General features: G+C 50.9%; 1 protein-coding gene across 1 annotated transcript; it reads left to right on the top strand.

The window, feature by feature from the left end:
- Window positions 1–12,430: 12,430 nt before the first annotated feature.
- LOC122377334 lies at window positions 12,431–24,041 on the top strand (the record flags this gene model as incomplete). Its single annotated transcript, XM_043357267.1, has 4 exons — window positions 12,431–14,262; window positions 14,584–14,731; window positions 15,032–15,649; window positions 23,755–24,041. Coding segments are annotated over exons 1-4 (2,394 nt in total), but the record flags the coding sequence as incomplete, so codon positions are not given.
- Window positions 24,042–24,909: the final 868 nt, after the last annotated feature.

The raw sequence follows: 24,909 nt of genomic DNA, 5'->3' as shown, positions 1-24,909 counted from the left end.
CAACCGATCGGCAGAGGCGACAGTGCAACCGATCATAAGAGCGCCAGAGTGGTACCGTCGTGGCTAGGGGATGACGGTGTCAGCGTCACTTGACGCCGAGCGCTGGCGGCTGGCGCCGACAGGCAGGCAGCAGTGGTGCCAGTCTGCCACCCTCCCAAACGTCACGAACCAACCACACGGCACATCAGCGAGCAACACGACCTTTAAAAGCTTTCCACAGAACACGCAGAAGTGCTGAGAAACAACTGAGAACATGAGAAACAGACGCACGTGAAAGTCAACGTCACCTATCCGCGCTGCTCGGACCAGTGGTGACAATACGACCACACTCACCAATCGCGAAAGGCTGGTGTGAACCGAAACCTGACCGCACCATTAGGCCTCAGCGCCTTCCGGCCGCAGGACCACCGGATTTTGGAGCCGACGAGGGAGAGCGAGCCCCGAGCGACGATGTTCGATCGGTTCGGGCCGCGGCCGGTCGCAGCGCGCCTTTCACCGCGTCGCTAACGATGAGGTCGCGTCGCTAACGATGACTGACGGCGACGACACGCAGCCGGGGACGGGTGGAGGGCTCTCACCAAGTGCGCGCCTCTCACGGCATCGTTGCTGGTCTTGGAAGTATCGAGCGAGGAGAAAACAGGACAGGGAACGGACGAGCGAACGACGGCGTGAGGCGCGTCCCACACGGCATCACATGCAGCGATTGCTATAAGTGCAAGCTTGAATAACCGATAATAACGTGTAAATGGCCCAAATCCGGCATGGTAGCGGGTGACAAGCATTGCAATCCGCCCATGTTCCCTATAACCCCACGAGCATGCTGTCCTCAACCATTCACACTGTCCCAAATCGTGCATGCTATCCGATAGATACCGATCTGGCCAGTCGAAGCCGTGCCGAGGTCAGGGCTGGCCTGCAACTCCGCGGCCCCATCCGCATCCATAGCCAGCCGCAATTACAGTTTCGCACTCGTGACGTCCGAATCAGTGCCACTCTGGCGTCTGTCATTACCGCTCGTGAATATGACTGCTGAGCACACGCAGTGCAGAGGACACGCCTCCCCGCGGTGTGTTTCGGTGAGCGATGGGTCGCGTTGTGCAACTGAGGTCGGTCGGGAGGGTGCCGCCGCTCGGTGCGACTCACGGGGCGTCTCCGCCGGGCCTCCACGCCCCACTCTGCACTCGACTGCTGTCACTGTTCGGCAGGGCGGCTCCGCGGAGATGTGAGATACCGCTCAGGGTCGGGGTCGGCTCCCTGGGCGCGGGCGGGGGCGGGGCGGGGGCGGGGGCGGGGGCGGCCGATCGGTCACTGCAGAGGTGAAAAAAGGTGTCAACTCTCCAACCGGTGTTGGAGACAGAGTCAATCCAATAAAGGAAGGTCGTCGCAGACACAACCACTTTGATATCTAACAATCTCGTTTCATTGTTGTCGTCAAATACTTCTCGTTTTATTTGATGCACGCAAAAAAATCAATCATATTGAGTCTTAGTTCATTACGAGAACTTCATACTCCACAGCACAGAGCACTATATATACACTATACAGTATACATAGGCTGCCCCGGAGACACCGGAGACAGAAGGTGGTGAGAAGGTGATGACCCCTAGAGCCGGGCGGAATCCATAAAGACGATTCTCTGTGACGCTTGCCGCGAAACTAGACCTTACGGCTGTCTCCGGAGACACGAAAAAATTTCAGTAGCGAAAACGCTAGCACAAACCCTGCGCACTTGTGACAACGCGGCGCAGCTTCTGAAAATACCGTTGGGATAGTAGCGCGACAGTGAAGTGTGCTTGAAGTGACGGAAGAGAGTGGTTGGATCTTAGTTGGATCTACCTAGGTAAGAATAAAATAAGACAATGGTTGAGGTTGGGGAATAATTATCGAAATTGAGGAATCAATAGGTACCTACTGAGGAAATATCGAACTTTTCAAACAAAAGTAACATATATTGTACAAAATCCCTTGTGGATGATTTTTATTATATAATTGATGCAGAAACAGTCGTTTTCCTTTCATTTGTTTTATATTTCAGTTCAAAGTTCAGTTCTGATCGACTGATTTAGGAATGCATGTGAAGGTGGTACAATACATTGATTGCATTTTATTCTACAAATACTTCAAAAGGAAAAGACAAACCTGAAGTTTCTGTTGCTGATTGCACTTCTCTGTGAATTTCAAGAATTTTAGATTAAGTATTCATTAGAAGTTTTATTTAAGCTTGATGTTGTTTCTTATCCTAGCTGGTCCTAGCATCAGCCCATGATGTGTAAAACTTGTTTCTATGTACCCATTATACAAACCACATGGTTTGATATTTGCAGATTGAGGTGCACAGCCTCAATGCAAGCATTTGCATTTTGCAACAAGCATTTACCTATATTATTGAACCATTTCTGGACTTCCTGTTGGAAGTGAATTGGGCAAATAGTCCAAAGTCATCATTTTGATTTTACAAATATTAAATCTTTGTGGTCTATACCAAAGCACCCATCTTGCTGACACTATCAGGTGAGGACAGAGATCAGTCTAAATATGTGCATGCATCTCAATTCTCAATGATTTAAAACAATCCAAATCTTCATTGGTGCTTATATCAATGCAAATCTGCTATTTTCATTGGCATATTCCCATGCCTTAGATTTCTGCATGGCAGAGGAAGCATTTATTCAAAGGTAATTATAGCTTTAAAATAGTAGGGATATGCGAGATGACGTTTTCATTATCAATGCATGACTTCATTCCAGTAGCCAAATCAGTCCCTTGCAGTTCTGCATTTCTCGACCTGCCAACGGTGGCCATGGCGGCTGGTAAGGCCCCGGTCCGGCAGTTGGCAGTAGCGCCACCTACACTGAAGGTCGGCGGATCCCGAGGCCACGGGCTGGGCTGGCCCGGCCGTGGCGGACGGGCCGGGGAGCGGGCGGCAGGGGGTGGGGAGGGGTATCCGGGGACGACGGGCAGCATTGCACTTTATAAACAAGGTTGGTATAAATAGTTTGCCTGGAATATCCGCGAGTCATTTTAAGGCAGGCGCGACGTTACCCAAATATGACTTGCTTTTAATTGGAGAGTTGGTAGGCAAATTAAGGCATTTGCGTGTTGCTCATTAACTAGCCCTCTGTTTGGAATAACACCCGGTAATGATGCCCACAAGTGCAGTGCTAGCCTGCTTTTTTGTCTGTTTTAGGTATACATAGAAATGATTGAACGCCCTGCTAACCTAAATTTGTTCGTAGGTAATTCTTACGATTTGCTTGAAGTGCCGACCTCCGAAGGGATAGTCCTTTCGAAAGCTGATAATTGCGTCCGGCTTTTATTTTAGGAAAATAACACCCATTGTATTCATAAGCATTGCTGATTTAACAGCAAAGTAAGTTGAAAATTTCAATTACCTTGCCTTTGTGTAGATGAAGGAGAGCAGCCACTAGCACACACGTCTAGCCGATCCCCTCACAGCCTCCACACTGCTGCCCATTGCGCCCAAGGACCGACCGTAACATCTGTGTGCCATAAAATGGTACAACGGCGTCTTTTATCAGGCGGACCCCAATGCGAACGCCACGCGGACCGTCCGTAATCGAACGGTTGGTCCAGGACGACTGACGCAGGGCTTAGCTGATTTTGTCTGGTCTGACACAAGCTCTATAAGCATTGGTAAACCATCAGTTCAATCGTTTTGAGTTGACCTCGCGATTAAAGCATAAAGGCTAGCCATTAGTCTATCCCAGAAACAAATAAACCCTTCGCATTTGTTCGCGGCATTCGTGGTAACTGCGGTTCAAAAGCATGGGAACACAGTATACCTAAACACAACCAATATTCCAATGGGTATTGTTGGGTCCAGATGGCAGAAAGATGGCAGAAAGTTTTTGAAGGTATAAAAGGAACACTCCCCCAAAAGCAACTCCAAAATCCAAAATATTCTGTTTCCACTTTTTGAACCTTTTTCAGCTCTTGAAAATACTTCACCTTTTATCTAACAGAACTTGATTGAGTGTCTTTCAAAGCCAGAAAATTGTAAAGGTTGTATAAATAAGGGCTTCGTGTGCTGCTCAGCCAAAAAAGTTTACAATTTGCCTGGAGACAGAGCCAGTATGCCAGCTTATACAGTTGGAGACAGCGTAGACATTTTTTTCACCTCTGGGTCACTGGGTCAGCCGGTGACTGAGTCAGACGGCTAGTGGTTTGGACTGGACCGGACCGTGTCGGACCGGGTCGGATTAACATCCACACGGCATACTAAAACTCCTCCACACCAAACTCAGACCTGACATTATCCAAACCGGATTAAAAATAGCCATAGCCCGACCGGTATCAGATACATACAGAGCCCGAACTGGTTCAAACTGACCTGTGTCAGACCACCCAGTGCTCTCCATAAATTTCCCCTCCATCTACGTGAATTGCTGTGACACGCCCTCTCCCTTCATTGCCACCGGAAGGACGACAATACCACACAGACTCCCATTTATTACAGGCGGTGTCTCTGGCCAAGCGGATGGAGCGGAACGGAAGGCATTAGATCGCAATGACTTTAGATCACTGCATATGTGTCACCGATACTGCCTCCATATGTATGCCATCTGAGTTAGGACATTGCAGACAGTCCGACATTGTAAAGGAAGTATATTTTCGTTGGAACATGAAGTCAAGATGATCAGTCAGTGCAATAAGCAATTCTGTCATCCCCTGGTACGCTCACATCTCACCCAAGAGATAATTTCGCTGGAAATCTGCGTAGAGGATGAGCTCATCACGGAATGAGCGATGCATCGTTCCCAGTTTAACCGAGCACAGCTGTGCCGCTATAAACGACTGACATTCGCTGCATATCGTCACAGGCATGCGGTGTTTATACTGGACGTTCGGCTGAAATGGCCAGTGTTCAGGGCTGACTAATGTCAATAAAAAGTTACTTGATTATATGCTACTTTAAAGGTAATTATAATCATAACGACCAACAAGACATAGCGTCTAGAAGCGGTGGCTGAGCTGTATTGCAGATGTTTATGCTTCGAGATGACTCAATAAACCATATGCCAGTTTAATCGCGCTGTAAGCACTGCGGTACATACATGGCTCCTTACAGAGTATGAGATTACCGGACCAAACCACTACCGATTGTAACTCAACTTAGCGAATACGACCATTTCAGTTCCCGCTGAGGTCACGCAGTTTGACCATCCACTCGTCACCCAGGTCACGCAGTTTGACCGCCTACTCGTCACCCAGGTCACGGAGGTTGACCATCCACTCGTCACTCAGGTCACGCAGCTTGACCACCTACTCGTCACCCAGGTCACGGGGTGAGAGTGGTCGTCGCGCCGGCCCGTCCGCCACCTCGACCACTCGGTCAGCCACAACAGACGCTGTGTGCGGCCACCAGCCCATCTGGACACAAAGCTGCACTCATGGACCGCCGTAAAAGGCCCGTGAAATTGGCGACACAGGCCGCACGGTGGCACGTCCGGACACCAGCGGTCTTCTGTGAAACCGCTCTGAGTAACGCGTCTGCCTCGGTCGTGCTGTCGGCGGCGGGGGAGGGCCGGGGCGCCCGAAAGTCGCGCCCGCCGCCGGTGCCCCGATCGGCGCCGGCCGTGATCGCACGCCACTGAATCAGAGGCCGTTTCTGGGGAGCCAGGTGGTCCGGAGAGGAGGGTGGCCCGTCTGAGACGGCGCCCGGGGTGAGCTGGCGCCCTGTCGCGACTGTTCGGCGCCGGCGACAGCAGGGGGCGGTACACTGAACGAATGTCACGCACAGCACGGGCGGACGATACGCTCACTCAGCGGCCCCCTCAGGTCCCTGTGTTTCTTCGCCCAACTCAACGAACAAGGCATATCCTTAAGCATCCCTCAGTTGACATGGATCATGCCTAAGATTATCATATATCGTAGATATATATTGGTCTATGATCATATAGATATAATTATTATATTGATACATCTCTAATGGAATCCAAAACTGATAAAAGCACTACAAAAAAGCCGGGCCCTTCATAGACAAAGGCTCTGGACTGCCAAAGACCCATCGCGTGACCGCGCCTCACCAAACGCAGCCGGGTGTTTGGCGCGTTCCTCAGCTAAACACGTGCCACGTGCCGCCCGTCGGAGAGGGCTGCAGTGACTGACCTGTCTCCTCTAAGCCAGGAAGAGTTAGTGCTTGGTGCCTTATGCGCGGCGCCGCATTGTGTGCATCCGTGTGCATGTTTGCAGATGAGTGAATGCATTTAGCACGTGCCGAGCATATAATGCCAACTGCATTTTCCAGTCGGGGTCACTGGTCATTGGTCAGCACCATATCGCGCCTGCATCTCTCCGATTTTCCTGGGACAGCAGCCGACACCGGGGGTCACCGTGTCAACTGTCGGGCTTTACAACGCGAGCAATATCCGCGTTCACCCAGTATGCAAATGTGCGCCCACAAAAATCGAGGACAATACGCCGGCAGCAGACACACAAGCGTAGTTCCCGACAGGCGGCCACTTTATGGCCAACTAGCCAATCTGGGCAGATATTTTTGATAGGGAAACTGTTGTCTAGTTCATGTAAGAATATCATTATTTACGTGAGAATTTCCTTAATATTTCCTGAATCCGGCATTGACCTAGGACAGACCAGGAAGGAGCTTAAAGAGTCACAATAGCCTAGGGAATTGCTTCACGCATCCGCGAATCGCAATGCTTCAAAGGGTCTGATTTCCCCGAATTTTGACATTGTTCGACGCTATAGCCCACATAGCTTATCATGCAAAATATTACAGCTTTTACTGTGACAGGTCAAAACAATGATAATCAAACGCCGCCACCTTAAACACACATCTATCGTGTGCCGACCCCTGACTTTTGCAGAAAAATAAGCTCAGCTATGTCTGGTCGGAGAGTATCTCAGAACATAGCGACATATTCCGCGTAAAGTAGCGTCACCTGTAATGGCAGCTGACATTAAGCCGTGGCCGTCAGCAGGCATTGGCTGTTACTGGGCGCAGTGGTGGGCCTTATCAAATCCTATAACCCTCCCTTCTTGCCCTCCACGCTCCTCGGGCAAAGGTCGCACGAACATCCGGGTGGCAGTGGAGGCTTCAGGCAATTATCAATATATTGTAATCAAGCACAGGGGTGTGCCACCGTGTAGATGCAGTCATTCATCGGTGTCACTGGGTGACGGGAATGGGGCAGGGGGTTGGACTCTCATACACTTGCTCCCAACACGCAGTCTAGGCGAACGGGCCAGGGAGCAAGTCGCTGATAACAGCCAACGAAGACAACAGTTTGGTCAACTCGAGTGGAGAAGTTGCGAGACATCAAGGAGCAGTCCGGCGATACCTGTTGTCAGTGTTTCGCAGCGGATGCCGGTCAGCATATCTAGGATTTTCGGCCAGTGACCAAGTCAGCAGAGCGGCAATCCACACCCGTGTCACAGACGGTTGGCAGAGAATGGCCTGGCGAGCTCGAAGAACCACGAATCACGCTGCACCATCAGCGCACCACTGACCAACGCGGTCAGGGAGAATCAACGGCGCGACTGAGAAAGGCTGTATGCATGCCTATACTGCAACTAGAAGATTTCCAGCTTAACCACAGTCTGATGCCTTGATGCCTGCAGCTCGGCCAAGGCACAAGCAAGCAGACATATCTAATTACACACATCCATCCATGCGAGTGTTCATTTAGTACGGACTTTTTACACGCACGCCCCTCACCATGACGCCAGCTAGAAAAACTGAGCGGAGTGTTTGACCCGCCGTGACCCAGCACTATGTTTGATATGCACGCGAGTGGCTCTGTCCGCCTGTCCCTTTAACTGGCTGGCGTCAATGGGAACCACGCCGAGAGAACAGCACGGGCAGCCCGCTCAAGCACCAGTCTCTGATCTCGTCACGGGATCGGCAATCACAGGAGATGCTCTGTGCTCCCGGAGAGAGCACGAGCTACGAGAGGTCTGGGCGGGTGCTTTTGTTACGAGCGGGTGGGATGTTTGTCAATATGGGGAATTTTGGGCCAGACCACCAACCGGAAACATCCCCATCATCGACACAATACAGGGTAAACGGTAAATGCCATTATGTAATAATGATAAGACCACAAGTAGGCTATGAGATTATCCTCCAATCATAACCCAAATTATGAGTACAGTTCGGGAACTTACAAACTCCGGGATAAAACGGTGTGGAAAATCGCTCGAGTCATTGTAAATTAATAGCAACAGGAGAAACTGACTCATATTCGGGAAATTATCCCTAATTTCTTTTTGGATTTCCTCGAAATTCGGAAACGGAAATGTCGGCGTCAGTCAGCACACTGCAGTCCTCAGCAGCTGGCGACCAGATCAGCGTTATCTCCGACCTCTGTTGACCCCTGGACCTCGCCCTGAGTCACCGGGCGTGTCCAGAGAGCAGCTCAGGGACCGACGCGACGGCTCGGCCGATCCAGGGCGGAATGGTCGCGTGACGGACGTGCCTGGACGACCGGGCGGCGGCGCAGGAGACAACCGTGACGGGACGTGACAGAGGCCGGTGACCGTCCGTCACACGGCACACGTCACACAACGTCAACCCGCAGCCGACACAGACGCGGCCAGCCGGCACCTGAGATCCGCAGTACAACGGCTGGTCGTATATGGCTTATCCAGCTCACAATGAAGATTGGCCAATAAGACCATACCATAAACATACAACCCCAGGTCCAGCGAAACATCGACGAATACAGTTGAGCTGGCGTCGACCATACCGATCAGCCACTGAGATCGATCAGTCATCCCAAGCGCTGCAGTTTAACGTTCTCCAGGTCATGTTCTAGTACCCTTCACACAATTTCAACTTCCTTCATGTCACATAAACCCACCCTCCATCTCTTCTTTTGTCTCCCACTATGTCATGTGGCCGTCCTCTCTTCTCTGCGGCGCTCGTGCTGCCTGCGCCCATTCTCCTGACCGGCCAATTATGCCTGAGAGGACGCGGTCTGGATATAGGCCGACCGGAGTGAGCGCGTGTGGGCGGCGACCGGTGCGAGACGCCGCTCTCCGCCGCCGCAGTTCAGAGGTCGGCTCTGCCCAGCGCCGCGCCGCGCCGAGAGGGTCGGGTTGGAACCCCCGGAGACGAGAGGGTCGCGCTGGAACCCCACGCTGAAGACGAGCGGGCCGGGCTGGAACCTTGCACCGCAGGTGAGAGGGTCGCGGGCTGCAAAACCATGAAGTATATACGAAAGGACCGCACCGCACCCGTGAATACCTGATGCATTCCAGTGGGTCCCGGAGCTTCGGAAAGTACCAGACAGTGGAATGCTGTTTGGCAGCTCAGCATACAGAGGAGAGCTGCGGCGGCGGCCTTTGGCGAAACGACAGCTACACGACAGCTTGCGTGACACCGCGGCAAAAGTGCTCTGATCGAACTGATCGACTTTCCGGGGGCTGCGACGAGTAAACACTATTACCCGGTTTCTGCGACCACCCTGAGTCATTTTGCCACTTTGTTTGTGGTCGCGTGATAGTCGGCGATTTGTAGTCGCCACTGTAGATGTGTGTCGGTTGCACGCGGTGAAAAATGAGCCGACGGCACACCATCAAGCCGCGCGTCACCTAACCGCCGCCTCCGTCGCCGCCGGTTCGTTCCCAGCACTAATTACCTGAGTCCGCCGCCGCGCCGCGCCCGGGGGAACAACCGGGCCGGCGTTCCTTCCTAGTTCCTATGTCCGGAGCAGCGTCCGCACGAAAAGAAGACGCCCCAACTCAGACTTCCTCGGCGCTTCGGCACCATCAGTGGCTCCTTCCACCGCAGGTCCTGTCAACAAACACCGGAGCTTCCGTGCCGCGGCTGCTGCCGAGCGGGGGCGGCTGGCGGGCGGGGAGCGGCGTCTGGCGGGCGGGGAGCGGCGGGACGGAGGGAGCGAGGGACCGAGGGGCGCTCTAACGGTGCCGGCGCACTTCCCAGTCGGGCGGTCGGCGTGGGAGCGGCGCCGAGCCGCCGAATTACCCTCCTCAGTCGCCGCCGTGCCACACAAAGCTGGACTGGAAACTCGGCCAGTGGAGGCGGCGGGGCGAGCCGGGGCCGGTGGGTTCCCAGACGGGACTCGGGACTGCGTGAGTCAGGGACTCTGGTCGGCGTACCGGCGGTAGGCTGCCTAAACCGTGTCACAGTGGGGAGACGATGGAGCAGCCCAAGTTACGGCAGAAACGACCCGTCACTTGGCAGCTCGCCGTTCCTACGGAGCCACCGGCAGCGACGGACTACCGGTCGGCTGAAGGGCTGTCACACTGACATACAGTTGACAGCTTGACATATATCAGAAGTGGTTAGGCAGCTTATCAAAACAGTGACCAAATGATAGTAACAAAGAGTGAGCGGGCTCTTTGGTCACAGCATTTCAGCGTATAGTCAAAGAGTTGCGCCAGTCTGCCGATCCGATGGCTACCGATCCGGTTGTTTCTGGTGATTCGTGTATTCTGGTGACTTCCGTCGATCTGGTGATTCTGGTGATCTTCGCCTGTGTTCATTGTCTACCGAACCGGTTATTTCTGGTGATCCGCTTATTCTGGTGATCGGATAATTCTGCTGATTTCTATGTCGCATTACCTGACTGCATCTCGAACGTCCAATGACTGCGCACCTTCCAAACAGGCATTATTTACGTTACGAACGTGATGCGTTTTCCTATAAATCCTGCAAAGTCCAGTTAAAACAAAACAATTCCAGACGAGAGCACACCGTCGCAATGGCCTGCGTCATTGGACATCACAAACCTGTCGCAAGTCGGCACTCGTAGTCAGTCAAGCCATAAGCCCTCTGTATGATTGGTTTTTGAGACTCAACTCCGCGTCTCTTACAGTCTTGGAGTATCACTGACCGTATAGACCAGCGTGGGCTTTCTGGCCGATTACCAGCCTGATCCCACGTCTACCGCCACTAGTCCGCCTCCGCTGCCGTTTCTCAACAACATATGCATAATGCATGGTACCGGTTTGTAATTTCAGCCGCCCGGGCGGCCGGTGCAGGTCTCACGGCAGCTCGCCGATCGACCGGCCGGGTCCCGCCGCGCCGCGGGAGAACCGCCCGCTAACAGGAGAGGCGTGTGTGCCGGGCAGGGAGTGACGGGGGCGGCCGGCGGCACCCCGCAGGAGCGGGTCAAACGGCTGACCTGACCCATCACGAGCACCAAGCGCACAGTCGGCGCCTCAGCGCCATCGCTGACCCGACTGCCATCGGTCCCCGTGAACTATCTCGTCTCTCCGAGCTTTTACATCTTTCGGAACTGCCTTCCACGGTTTATGTGAGCTGCCTCTTTCAATGAACTGTCCCCTCTCCGTGAAACCAGCATCACCGCATCGCCCACCTTTGCCATCGCATATTTGCTAACGCACTCTGACTGCAGCCGTGCCGTGTCCTGCGTGTTGCCAAAGTCCTCATAGCACCACTGAGCGGGGCTGACCTCAGCGGCCCACGCACCGTCTCTCTACCGACCTGCCAGCAGCCGGGTGACCCCAGCCGGCCGGCGTGACGCGCAGCTTCTGGTCGTGACCGACACACGGCGCCGAGCTGACCGGCCAGCGCCGACCGGCCAGCGCCCACTGCTGACCAGCGCGGCCGCCGTGTTGACGCCAGCAGGCTCCAGTCATGCCCTCACTTTGTCCCCACCTTCGCCATGGTCAAAGCTGAAATCCAGGAGGGGCTACTGCCATTGCTACCACTGCACGCTGTCGCCAAGTTAGCAAATTGGCTCCCATCCGTCACCTAGCTCGAACAAAAGCGAGTGGAACGTCACCAGAAAGGCCTACAAAGCATCGTCTCAGCGCCGACAGCAACACCGACATTAGTGCATTTGTCCGTGCCTGGGCTAGGCATGATTATGCTGGAGAGCAGCAGCTCACGAACGATGCAACTGGTTACCGTATCGTTACATAACTCAGGACTGGTATACGAAGACTGAAACGGAATAGCATGACATTCGGCCGGTGTTTGCCGTCAAAGGACGTCTCATCCGTCCTGCCCACTACCTTATGTAGCCCGCAGACTTCCTTGGTGTGGAACTGGCGACAAAGGGCGGGTCAGTAGACTGTGTTGGTGTCACCGAGCTTAGAGCTATCCCTATCTGTTGATTGACGGATGCTGGGCAGACAGGGAACGGCCAGGGAGCGTCCACCGCTCCTGCTGCCCAGCTCAGCACGGTGACTGCGTGGGTACACTCCGACACATCCTGTCCCATCATGGACGGCAGGCCGTGGATCGGCGTCCTCTTGGCGCCATCGATGGCCATTTGGTCGGTGAGTCAGCCCGTCAGCCAGTGCCAGAGACGAGTGCTGTAAGTGGACACGCCTCTCTGCAAGGCTAGCAGGTAGGCTGGCCTCCAATGGAGATGGGGACTATGAAGGGGAAGAGGGGAGGAAGGGTAAGAGGGAAATGGGGGGGTGGACGGCCTCGGCCACGGATCGGTGGTGTTGAAGAAAACGATGTGCCGCCAGACGGCGCGGGTTATGGTCCGCGGCCGATATAGATGTCGCGGCAAACGCGTGCCTTTGCCCCATCTGTATTTCGTGGTTATTTTTTGCCTTGTTTAATGTTCTAAAATCAATTGGTGTTTTTTTATTGATTTATTGCTTTTAAGGGTAGTGTTTTCTGAGGTGGAATTTGTGATTTGCTTGTTTTGTGATTGACCGTTTTTCCATCTCTTGCTTCTCTTTTTTTGCTGTCGTGTCATTGTTGTTGCGTGTGATGGGCGGTTAGCTGCGCGCCCGATGTTCGCTTTTTGCTCAGTGGCGAATAGAGTTGATGTTGAGTTCAGAAGTTTGGTTTCCTGAACATTTGGTGCCGAAACCCGGGACGTAGAACCAGTGATCTTTGATCGAGTACTTCTGGATGTTTGGTGCCCAGAAGCAAGATAGTACTGCGCTGGTTTCGTCTATTTATACCACGCCGGTCGGTTTGGTGACGACATGGACGTGGAGAGATTGAAGAGAGCGCGCGCCGCGGCTAGGGGCTGGGCCACGCGATCGTGCAGGGCCCTCCAGCTGGCGTGTAGCGCTCCAGAGCCGGATTGCTATGAAATCCAAGAGCTGAAAGCCGAGGTCGAGCAGAGGTTGAGTGCGCTAGATTCGTCTCAAGCTGCGCTGGAAATTGAGTTTGATGAGTCGGAGCTGCCAGAAGTTGTGGAAGAGGCTGCTGACTTTCGCAGCGGTATCAGCAAGGTGCTACGCACTGCTGGTAAGCTTCTCCTTCGTGATATTGATCCGAACCTGCCTGCTCACTCTGGTGGGGCCTCCAATGCTGGAACCTCTGGTCTGCCGAGACTCCCGAAGTTAGACCTACCCAGTTTTGATGGGGACGTCCTGAAGTGGTTGAACTTCTGGGAGTGTTTTCAAGCAGCAGTTGGTGATAAGGAGGAGTTAGCGGACATTACTAAACTGGCCTATCTTCGGTCCCTTCTGCGGGGTGAGGCTGCTCAGTGCATTGCTGGGCTCCCGCTGACTGGTGCCAACTTTGCTACTGCCAGCAAGCTGCTGCAGGACAGGTATGGCAGGACGGATTTGATCATCTTTAAACATGTGCAAGGTCTGCTGAACATGGACAGAGCAACTGAGGATGTGAGCAGTCTCCAAAAGTTGCAAGATGAGCTTCAAGTGCATGTGCGGAGCCTTGAGTCACTTGGAGTGAAAGGAGACAACTATGGGGTTATCTTAACTCCACTGTTGCTGAGCCGGCTTCCCAAGGACATTTGCCTGGCTTGGGCGCGTGACAGTGTTGGCAAGGAAGGTGATCTGGTGTTCCTGCTGGAGGTGCTTAAGGCTGAGGTGAACTCCAGGGTGAAGTCTGGGGTTTACAGCGGCCTGTCTGCAGCTGGTGAGAAACCGACTACAGCTTCAGGAGTGAAGACCCGGCCAGTGGACCGGGACAGCGGTCGGAGGAAGAGGCTTCAGCAGCCTCGGTCTGGGGCAGCTCTGCAGGCTGCTTCCCCTGGTGCTGGTGCTGGGTGTGAGTTCTGCTCAGGGCCACACAGAGCTACTGAGTGTCCTGACTTCCTCAGCTTAAGTGTAAGCGAGCGACAAGACAAGGTGAGAGGAGCTAACTTGTGTTTTGTCTGCCTAAAGGGGGGACATCGAGCCAGACACTGTCTAGAGAAGTGTGCTCACTGCAAGGGTAGACACAATGTGCTCTGTTGCTACAAACATGTCTTTGACTTTACTCACAAGGGTGTGAAAGCTTCTGATGCTGTTTCAAGTGATAGTGCTCATGTGGGTTCAGGCAGTAGGCCTGCTGCCATTGCTTCATTGTCATGTGTACCCCCAGTTCAATGTAGCGTACTGCCTACTGCTCGTGTGTATGTGAAGGGTAGTAAGGGGGTAGTTGAAGCTACTTTGATGTTTGACACTGGGAGTGATCGCAGCTATGTCAGCCAGTCACTGGTGAAAAGAGTTGGTGCAACTTGGATAAGAGCAGAAAGGAACACTTACTGTGCCTTTGGTGGGGGCAAGTCTGCTATCGCTGAGCGTCAGTTGTATGAAATGGAGGTGTCAGGAGCCAATATGGCCAGGCCGGGTGCAGTCTGTTTGAGGGCCATGGAGGTTCCTGTGATTTGTTCCCCTTTGCAACGTCCGCAGGTGCCACAGGAGGTGGTTCGCTCCTTGGGTGGTTTGGAGCTGGCGGACGGGAGATTCAGTTCTGATCGACACCTGTCTGTGGACCTGCTGGTTGGGCTGGACCAGTACTGGCAGCTGCTGAAGGACGGCCTGCTCCGTACTTCTGCAGGTTTGGTCGCCCAAGAGACGGTATTTGGTTGGACAGTCTCTGGCTCTGTAGCTGGCAGGCCAACCTTGTCCACCTGTCAGCTCCTCTTGCTTAACGATGTCTCAGATGATGCCTTCCGCAACCTGTGGGATTTGGAAGCCATAGGTGTTTCACATGATGATGATGAGTCAGATCCTGTTCTTGCTCATTTCAATGCTACAGTCTGTAAGAGAGATGGGCGTTACGAAGTCAACCTTCCTTGGAAGGAGGGGAGTGCTCCTCTGGGTGACAACCGTGACATGGCGGCTGGTCGTTTGGCAGGATTGAGACGAAAGCTGGCTAAGGACCCTGTACTTGCAGAGCGCTATGATGCTGCTTTACAGGAGATGGAGGATGCCGGGGTTATTGAGGAGGTTCCTGGCTGTGAGCTGCAGACCTCGTACCCGGTGTTCTACCTGCCGCACCGGCCTGTCTTGAAGGAGGACAGCTCCACTACTAAGGTGCGGCCGGTATTCGACGCGTCGGCAGTGGGCCCTGGCGGCGTCTCACTCAACGACTGCTTGGAGGTGGGTCCGTGCTTGGTTCCGAGCCTGCTGGAGATACTTCTGCGCTTTAGGCGCTGGCCGTTCGCCATTGCAGCGGATATCTCAAAGGCTTTTCTGCAGGTTCAGCTGCGTAAGGAGGACCGGGACGTGCACCGATTCTTGTGGTGGCGTAACGGAAGGGTACGGGTGATGAGGTTCATGCGTGTCACTTTCGGTGTGAGGAGTTCGAGTTTCCTCCTGGCGGCCACTATCCGCCACCACCTGACACAGTACCCGTCCTCGCCTCTGATTTCGGATCTGTCGGAGAATTTCTATGTTGACGATTACCTGTCTGGTGCTGACACTGAGAGTGACGCCTGCTCTAAGCTGAAGGAGGCACAGACTGTAATGGCAGGTGCTGGAATGACGCTGACGAAGTGCTCGTCCAACAGTACAGCAGTGTTTGATATGGTGCATGGCGTGTCGTCGGCTGAGTGCGGGCCCGTGAAGGTGCTTGGGGTCCGCTGGATTCCGGGTCGTGACGCATTCTGTTTTGACGGCGTCTGTTTGCCAGCAGATGTCGTTCCCACTAAGAGAGCCGTGCTCAGCTTCATTGCGAGGCTGTACGACCCGCTCGGCTTTGTCGCGCCATTTACAATGATGGCGAAGCTGCTCTTTCAGGACATCTGGCAGCTGGGTCTGGAGTGGGATGCCGTACTGCCAGATGACCTCAGCCTGACCTTTTCGCAGTGGGTGAAGGGTCTGACCGAGTTGAAGGAGTTTGAGGTCCCGCGCTGTTTCACAGAGAGGCCTTGGAATGATGGAGAAGGTGTTGAGTTGCATGCATTTGGCGATGCGTCTCCGAAGGGCTATGGTGCCGCAGTATACCTGCGTGCCGCTCGTGAGGATGGATCATACGCCGCTTCTCTCGTGATGGCTAAGGGGCGTGTGGCTCCTCTAAAGGAGCTGAGTCTGCCGCGGCTGGAGCTCTTGGCTAGCTTGATGGCTGCGCGTCTGCTCGTGTTTGTACGACGGGCTCTGAGACTGCCGGAGAGTGTGGCTCTCCGCTGCTGGACTGACTCCATGGTTGCCTTGGGATGGATCCGCGGGGATCCCAACAGGTGGAAGCAGACTTGTGCCAAGGTCCCAAAAAGGTCCGAGATCCAGGGTTCGCAGAGTCCAAGGTCTGGGACCTTGATGGATCCTGGACCTTGCATTGTCATTTTTGTCGTGAGACCTTGGAAACCCAGGACCTTAAAACATCCATATGCCGCGAGACCTTGGAATCCCAGGACCTCAACATTTGCATACGTCGTGAGACCTTGGAATCCCAGGACCTCAACATTTGCATATGTCGCGAGACCTTGGAGTCCCAGGACCTCAACATTTGCATATGCCGCGAGACCTTGGAATCCCAGGACATCAAAATTTCATGTGACATGAGACCTTAGAAACCCAGGACCTCAACATTTCATATGCTGTGAAACCATGGAAACCCAGGGGACAGGAGTAGGACCTCAAAATTTTGGTATGCTGCAGCCTGCAAGACCCTGCAGAATGCAGATCTTCAGTCCCAGTTTTATTATTTGTCATGGGATCTTAGGAGAAGGGCCGGGACTTACACCATCATTTTGTTGAGGGATCTCAAGAATCCTGGAAGCTGAACCATGAGGCTTATGTTGCACATGGGCCACTTAGGACCCTGCACTAGGTTTTGTCTGTAGACACTTCAATAAATATCATGGTTGAGCCACCAGCTGCAAGGGGCTAAGATAGATACATGAAGAGAAAACGAACCAGACTGTGAGTGTGTAGAGTAGTGTAGACATATATAGAGCCAAATCGTTTTCATGGCTGTGAGGCAGAACTGGGACAAGAGACCTGGTAGCTTTTTACATTATCAATGTTGTGGATTATGAAACTGTCAAACAGTGGACAGTGGTGGTTTGGAAAACTCTTTTCTAATCTCACCTCACATATTTTCTGGGCTGTGATATGCCGGGCTTGAAGCTACTTGGAAGCTACCCACTTGACCAAGTAAGTGTCAAACTTATTTGATTTGCAAGTCGTCAAACCACCATTGAGCAATGAGCATCCAATATAAGCAATGAATCCATGACAGTTCAGCTTTTTCGTTTAGCAGGCTTTCGTCGGACAATTTTTCGTCTGCAGATTTTCGTCCCAGACTTTCGTCCGCAGGCTTTCGTCTATGCATTTTTTTTCGTATGTGCATTTTTAACTCCGCACATTTTTTCGTAAGGACATTTTCCGCCTCGTCCAGACGAAAAAATGCCGGACAGAAAAATACTCAGACGAAAAATGTACCAAATCAATTCGTACCTACAGACGAAAAAATGCAAGACGAAAAAGTCAGACGAAAATCTGCCGACGAATAACCGTCGGACGAAAAAATTGTCAGATGGAATTTTGTTCAGAGCCTTCAAGTTATTGTGATTGAACAGTAAGAAAGTTTTGCGCTCGCTGATACTCTAATTCTATTGGCTTACTCGATCAGTTTTTCTGTTAGCGCTCGCGCAAACAAGACTTAGAACATATTTGAGTTTTTATACTAGGTATTATGTAATGTGCAGTATCCAATTCAGTTTTTCCATTTTTATGAAGCCTGTAGGTTTTATTTCTGGTATTTTTATATTGCCTGAAATAATACTTTGATGTCTCTGTCTTCAATAACTGTAAGGTGCTATCCTACATTCCTAATGATCAGGTAAGATTGATTTGAAAGGGTCATGACAATACAAAATGCAAGGTACAGGGACCCGCAGTTGCTACTGTACACATATATTACCAATTTAGAATTGCGCTATTATTTGCTAAGTGCTGGCCATTGGAGAAAGGAAATGTAGCGCAAAGTATGGAGGAATAACACATGTTTGCTCCTAGCACGTATGTTTTGTATAATTCCTCTTACCGCAACAGATATTCTTCCAAAACTACAATCGTGCTATTTTTCCGCGCCGGTTGCCTCCCCAGAGCCCGTCCTTGGTATCGCCTATAGCTTCCGTTCCCGCTACGTGAATGAAAGTCACGTAACTACTACAGGTTTGCGCTCAGTACTAACACACCTAGCCCGAGGGCCGGTCCGTAGCGGGGAGGGGTAGAACGCCTGAGCTCCAGCGCAGTGGAGGTGGTGGTGGCCCGTATCATAAAGAGGCAACCGTAAGCAGAACTACAATTGCTGCAGTGTAAGATTATGATCGAGTTTTCTTTAAATGTATTGATTGACAAGAAAGTGCAACGTTTATCCGATATAATAAAACGGTGCGCAAGGCCTTGGAAGAACTATAAAACATATTCAGCAACGTATAAATTTCTGATACAGGCCATGACCTTTCACCTTGCCTCCGGGGAGGACCGCTCAGGAAGCCACATACCGAACGAATCGAGGCCTCGCAGCGCGGCGGCAGAGGAGGTGGATAAACCATCGCCAGATCTTTCGATTACTTATGTTTCCAGAAGAAGGAGGGGGGGGGGGTGGAGAGGGGGCTATTTTCAACCCACTCACCAATCCTTTCCTTATTAACTTATAGCTTACCGAAAAATGCAACACAATGGTGGCCGTCACGAGATGTAGCGAAGAGTGCCTCAGCCACACCGGTTTTGAGTAAACTTTAAGCATTCGAATTCAGGCCAGTGATCCTGAAGCATTATTTTATTTTTGTCGTGCATAAGCTGGGATGACGTGGTCCAAGTTAATTGCGAAGAAACGGTTTTAGTTTCAGAACATTTATGAGGCTAGTCGCGCCAAATAGTATACGTTTGTTGTAAAATGTCAAATAGAATGTTGACGTGCTATCCAGATGATGGAATTTATTTGACACAAGAAGTCAAAAAGTGGCATCGTTAGTCATCCTGCATACCTATAAATCGATTCGTCACCTTGGTTCGAGCTCAATAGTTCTTTTCGCGGATGATCGGTTTCGTTTTCTTTTATTTGGGGGGGGGGGACAGTTTATGAGCCAGTAACCACCTTCCCCAGCCCCCCCAAACAACCATTGTTGACAAATACTGTGATGGCCTAAAAAATGCCCTCAATTGTGTAACGTAGGGAAGAATGAGGTAAGTTGAGCCGCTTTTGTTTTTCGTAAGCTACAGGCTAACTTACTGATCATTTTTCTGCGTTTACGAGTTGGACGGACAGAGTGGTCATTGCGCATGTTATGGTGGCCAGAAATGTTTCATACCGCTTATTTTTGTACTGAAAGGCTACGTCAAAAATCATCTTGCACGTTGCTCATCTTACCCCATGGGCGGGGTAAGTTGAGACACGTCGTGGGGGAAATTTGAGCATGGATGGAAAAAGCGAACCTCTTCTTTTCCCGGGCGCGGCGAAAACTGGGCTCTTTTATTTACTCCATGGCAAAAATACTTATGGCAAAGTTTTTTTCCTCCATCAAAAAGTGACTGTTTTAAGCCTTCCGATAACCCTTCAAGTTTTCTATCACGAAAGAAATCATTTTATCCTTCAGATAATCTGCAAATCACTTACAACTTGTGTAATCAACAAAGAAAAACAATTTCCTACCATTTTTATTCAGCAGATACAAGCGCATCTCCGTTTGGTTTTCGACAGCGGAGACAACAATGGCTTATCCGGCTCATCTTCCCCCAGGTGAAAATGGCTCACCTTGCCCCACCCGTGGCGGCGTGGCCATTTTCGATTAATGACACCCGCTAAGGAAAATAACCATGCACCGCAGATAACAACCATCTCATTTTAAAGGCAAAACATGTCTTAGTTATCAGGGGCGATACCACATGTTACCGGGTGCTGAGCGTGAGAACGTTGCCGTCTCACGTGAAAGACTGCAGCATCGTCAGCGAACGGCACATGGAAGCTCAAGTCAATCAGCGCCATAGGAGCTGAGAAACATGGGGTGGCTAAACTTGCCCCTTGGCTCATCTATACCTCACTCTCCCCTATTTGGGGCTCGCAACCTTGATTCGTTAAAGCTATTTGTCTGTTCATTATAAAAGCTGTCAAATTTGCCGTATCATTAAACTTTTATTGAGTTTGTATTTCACACTTATCTAAAATGAACAATTTTGTCACTGGCTTCTTTTATGAATGGAATTGGATGGTCGCATGAATGAACGAATGAATAGCTCCATTTGAGCATCAGCTGAAATTAATCCTAAAATTTAATCTACCAGCCTGCAACGAAAAGGTTTAAAAACCAGTGCAAGTTAGGTGCAGTTTCTAATCTATGCCGTTTTTTATTAAGTGTCTCATAGTTCCTTAATCTTGAGCCGCTTCTCTCACGATTCATTTTATGTGTTGCTTACTTTGTTCAAGAAGTTATTTTATTCGAGCTCGTTGGTCTTAAAAACTGCTATCGAAGTAAATTAAAGTGTTTCGGGCTTCGGCACTTAAAAAGCAATCGATATTTAACCCTCACCTATTTAGGCATTTCTTTTCAGCGTCTTACATGTAGCGGAGGGGCGTAGAAACCCTCAGCCATTCGGCCCTTGATAAAAAGAGCCAGAGCTTCGCTGAAAAATAAAAAGAGCGTGCTGCTCGTGACGAGAGAAATCCGATGATTTGAGGGTCCTGGTCATCGCTGACGAGAAAAAGCCAATTATTTTTATGTCCTGGTCAATGCTGAGATCCTAGGTCACTGGTTGACCTCCCAGATCAGGTTAATAACCCAAAAGCACGGAAAATTGGGTCCTGCTAGAATTTCTACAAGTGAAGTTTGCTGGGACTTGCTTGCTTCTGACTCCGAATTTGCACTTGCTTTGATCAAAGATGATGTATCAAAGCATTTGGGGTAGGACGGGTCCCGCCAGATCACCCATTAGGCGTTCTGCTGGCTATATAGAATGTTAACCAGCACTTACAGCCTTGCAACATATTGCATAGGCACTATAACTGATACCTAAGTATGCCTAGTTTTCAAATGCTAAAATGGGTGCTAAATTTCAAACCAACACTTCCTAAAAACCACAGTAAAAAGGTGTAAATTTAAGGAAGTTAACCGAGATCATTTCAAGTAAATGACCTAAACCTGAGTTTCACGTGACCTTGGCACCCACAACAATTAATGAGACAAACATTAGACAGTATATTTCACATGTTGTCACGTTGCTAATCACGAAACGACTATGGAAACACACAGAAGATGTGCGCTGACTTTCGATTGCTATTCTGGCCTGACATGATCTTGAGAAAAATAATCACAGGTTAAAAGTAATTTGGTTCAGGGATTTAAAATTCTCGGACAAGATGCAAAAATGATAAGGACTATTTAATTTTCCGGGAAGTTGTAAAATTGATTAACTCCAGGGCACCAAAGAATCGTCGCAATCCTTCGCTTTGCCGCGATTTATTGGTGAAAAACGGGCGCGGTCTACTTACCTGTACTTTTATGTGTGGTGAGGGCTAATATTCATTTTATCTGTGTTGATGAATGTGCAACAATTTCTATATGAACTGAGACCAGTCCATATGAGTATGTTTTTCTCACGGACAATGACAATATAAAAACAATGCGAATAAAACAAAACGTTTCGGACAACAACGTGCCGTCGTCAGTGGAGAAAAATGAGTGTATAGGTTTAACATCGATGAGAACTAAATGCGGCACCGTCTCGGTCTGGCCAGCCGGGTTGCCGATAAAATACACAAATGTTTATAAGCTTCCATGATGTGCTTAAAAAACTGCTGAAAACATATCTTTAAAAAATAAAGATAACTACTTCATCGATGTTATCGAAAGAAAACATGTATGCCTAATTACTCATTTCTTGCCACTGACGGAGGCACTTTTTTGTGCGAAACGTCTGGTTTTATTCGTATTGTTATATTGTTATTGTATTGTCATTCCCTGTGAGAAAAAAAAAAGGATAACTCTTCAGTTAGTAACCATAACAGCGAAACGGCTTATTGTAACACAATTCACTGTGTATACGAAACCTATAAGTCCCTAAAATAATTTTATTTACAACTTTTAAAAAGATACAGCTTATACAGCTTGGGCATACAATTTTTTCTGCATTAAGATAATATTAATTTATCTCCACAGAATATGGTAAATTAGTGCTGCTGAAGTTCGCTTTCGAAGCGTCTCCTCCAGACATTCCACAGCTCTCGTGCCATTTTGGATCACGGAACATGGCTGGGCGCAGGACAGGTCAGGTCGTCTGCGAGCTTGGACGGACCACGTGACCACCTCCTCCACTCCCCCTCACTCCCATCCCCTTCCCCAGCAGGGCGTCCGATCTAACCGCGCCCCAGGCAGTCGGCTCGGTCCGACCCTCCCCATGGTCGAGCCACGGCCCGGTGCCGTCTGAGTTTGTGCCGGGTGCAAAACTGGAGCAGTAACTAGCGCCGGAACTAATAGTCAGCACGACCATCGTCAGATGGCAGGAGTAAATGGAATAAGCGGTTCCAGGTTTCAGAAGGAATGGGGCAGGAAAAAGCGCTGAAAACAATGTTTTGCTGATATAGCCATAAAAAGTTCACTGAATTAGGAGAGCAGCACATCAGTTTGAAGCCCTTCAGATGGTGGTTTAATAAGCACACAATCATTTCCCAATTCGCCTCCAACGGTGTCACAGGCAAAGAATACGCTGAAATACTAGTGTGTACAGAAGCAACTGCGGGTCCCTGTACCTATTACCTACCTATATTTTTATGAATTTGTCAAGCTAAAGAAGGAGAGATTGATATTATGATTCATCTTTAACTTGTGCTGAAGCTTCCCCTACCTATGTTGGTAAATGATAAAACCACCACAGGTTTGCATAGGTTCTGCCCCTTTCAATGTTGCTGGGCATCTGTTGGCAGAATATTTAGAAGTAAGTCTGCTCATCAGAATGTTAGTTTAAGTTCTTGTGTGGGACCCTGAATACTTTGGATCCTGAGATGTAGGTATTCTTGCCGTGGGACCTTGAGGACTGTGGACCCTGAACTCTGAAGTGTATACTTGTTGTGGGACCTTGGGGACTGTGGATCCTGAAATTTACACTTGTCGTGGGACTCTAGGGACTGTGGATCCTACAATGCATTCTTGTCGTGGGACCTTGGGGACTGTGGATCCTGCAATGTATACTTGCCGTGGGACCTTGGAAACCTTGGATTCTAGAAATTGAAATTGCCGTGGGACCTTGGAAACCTTGATTTTAGAAATTGAATTTGCCGTGGGACCTTGGAAACCTTGGATTCTAGAAATTGAATTTGCCGTGGGACCTTGGAAACCTTGGATTCTAGAAATTGAATATGCCATGGGACCTTGGAAACCTTGGATTCTAGAAATTGAATTTGCCGAGGGACCTTGAGGATCCTGGACCTTGATTTTTGGTCACGGCACAAGTCTGGGTGGAAGCAGTATGTTTCTAACCGGGTAACAGAGATCCAGCGGTTGACCAGCCCTTCGAGCTGGGCTCACGTGGCGGGAGAGGAGAACCCGGCAGACTTGTTGACCCGTGGCGTGTCGGCGAGCAGCCTAATCGGTTCTGACCTGTGGCTGGCTGGGCCCGAGTGGCTGTCCTCTTCGGCAGGTCGACCGCCGTCTGCAGACGGTGACGACAGCGCTTCACCGGAGGCGAGTCTTCCGAGGGAAGAGATGGCACTGCTGTCGAGATCTGGCAACCCCACAGCTCTGTTTGAGGTGGAGCGGTGGGGATCGCTTCGTAAGGCGACTCGCGTCGTGGCGTGGGTCAAGCGGTTTGTGTTCAACTGCCGCAACCCTGGTCTGAGGCGACAGTCTGAGCTGTCTGGTGATGAGATTGCGGAGGCCAGGACAGCTCTGGTGAGGGACGCGCAACAGGCTGCGTTCCCAGAGGAGGTGAGTGCTGTGGAGAGGGGCAGGCCACTGCCCAAGAGCTCACCTGTCCGCGATTTGACGCTTTTCATGGGCGATGATGGGCTTCTGCGCATTCGGGGTAGGATCCAGCTGTCCGATTTAGCATATGAGGCGAAACATCCGGTTGTGTTGCCAAAGGGACATGTATCGGAGTTATTGGTGCGTGATCAGCACGTTGTCATGGGTCATGCGGGCGTCTCGGCTCTCATTACTGCGATCCGGGGAGCTTACTGGGTTGTTGGGCTGCGTTGTCTTGCTAAGCGGGTAAAACGCAGTTGTGTGGACTGCCGGCGGCAGGACGCTCCGAGTTGTAGCGAGCCAGCCGCTCCGCTGCCCGAGACCAGGGTCACTGAGGCGCCGGCATTCGCGGGTGCGTGGATCATGCCGGTCCGGTGTTTTGTGTAGATTTTCCAAGGAAGAAGTTTTACATTACGTTGTTTACGTGCGCTGTTACGCGGGCCGTTCATGTTGAGCTAGTCGACTCGCTCTCTCAGGAACAGTTCATGCTGGCTTTTCGGCGTTTCGCGGCCAGGAGGGGTATGCCGTCTATCGTTTATTCAGACAATGCTAGGACGTTTGTAGGCGCTGACGTTCTGTTACAGAATTATTTCGGTCATTTGGCTCCCGAGTGGAAACTGATAGTGCCTCGTTCCCCATGGGGGGAGGATGGTGGGAGCGGCTGATCCGCTCCGTAAAGTCGGGCTTAGACGGTCACTGGGGTCGCGCTGTCTCACTAGGGCCGAGTTAGAACTGTTTTGTTTGATATCGAAGCGTGGTCAATTCGCGCCCGCTGACCTTGTGGGAGATGGTCTGGGACTGTAGTAACGCTCTGCCCTAACCATTTTCTAGT

The sequence above is a fragment of the Amphibalanus amphitrite genome, unplaced genomic scaffold (assembly GCF_019059575.1).
Source record: "Amphibalanus amphitrite isolate SeventyFive unplaced genomic scaffold, NRLGWU_Aamphi_draft 002736F_arrow, whole genome shotgun sequence".
In the NCBI taxonomy this organism is placed as follows: Eukaryota; Metazoa; Arthropoda; class Thecostraca; order Balanomorpha; family Balanidae; genus Amphibalanus; species Amphibalanus amphitrite.
The sequence above is the reverse complement of the archived record's forward strand: the minus strand, read 5'-3'. Positions and strand labels throughout refer to the sequence as shown.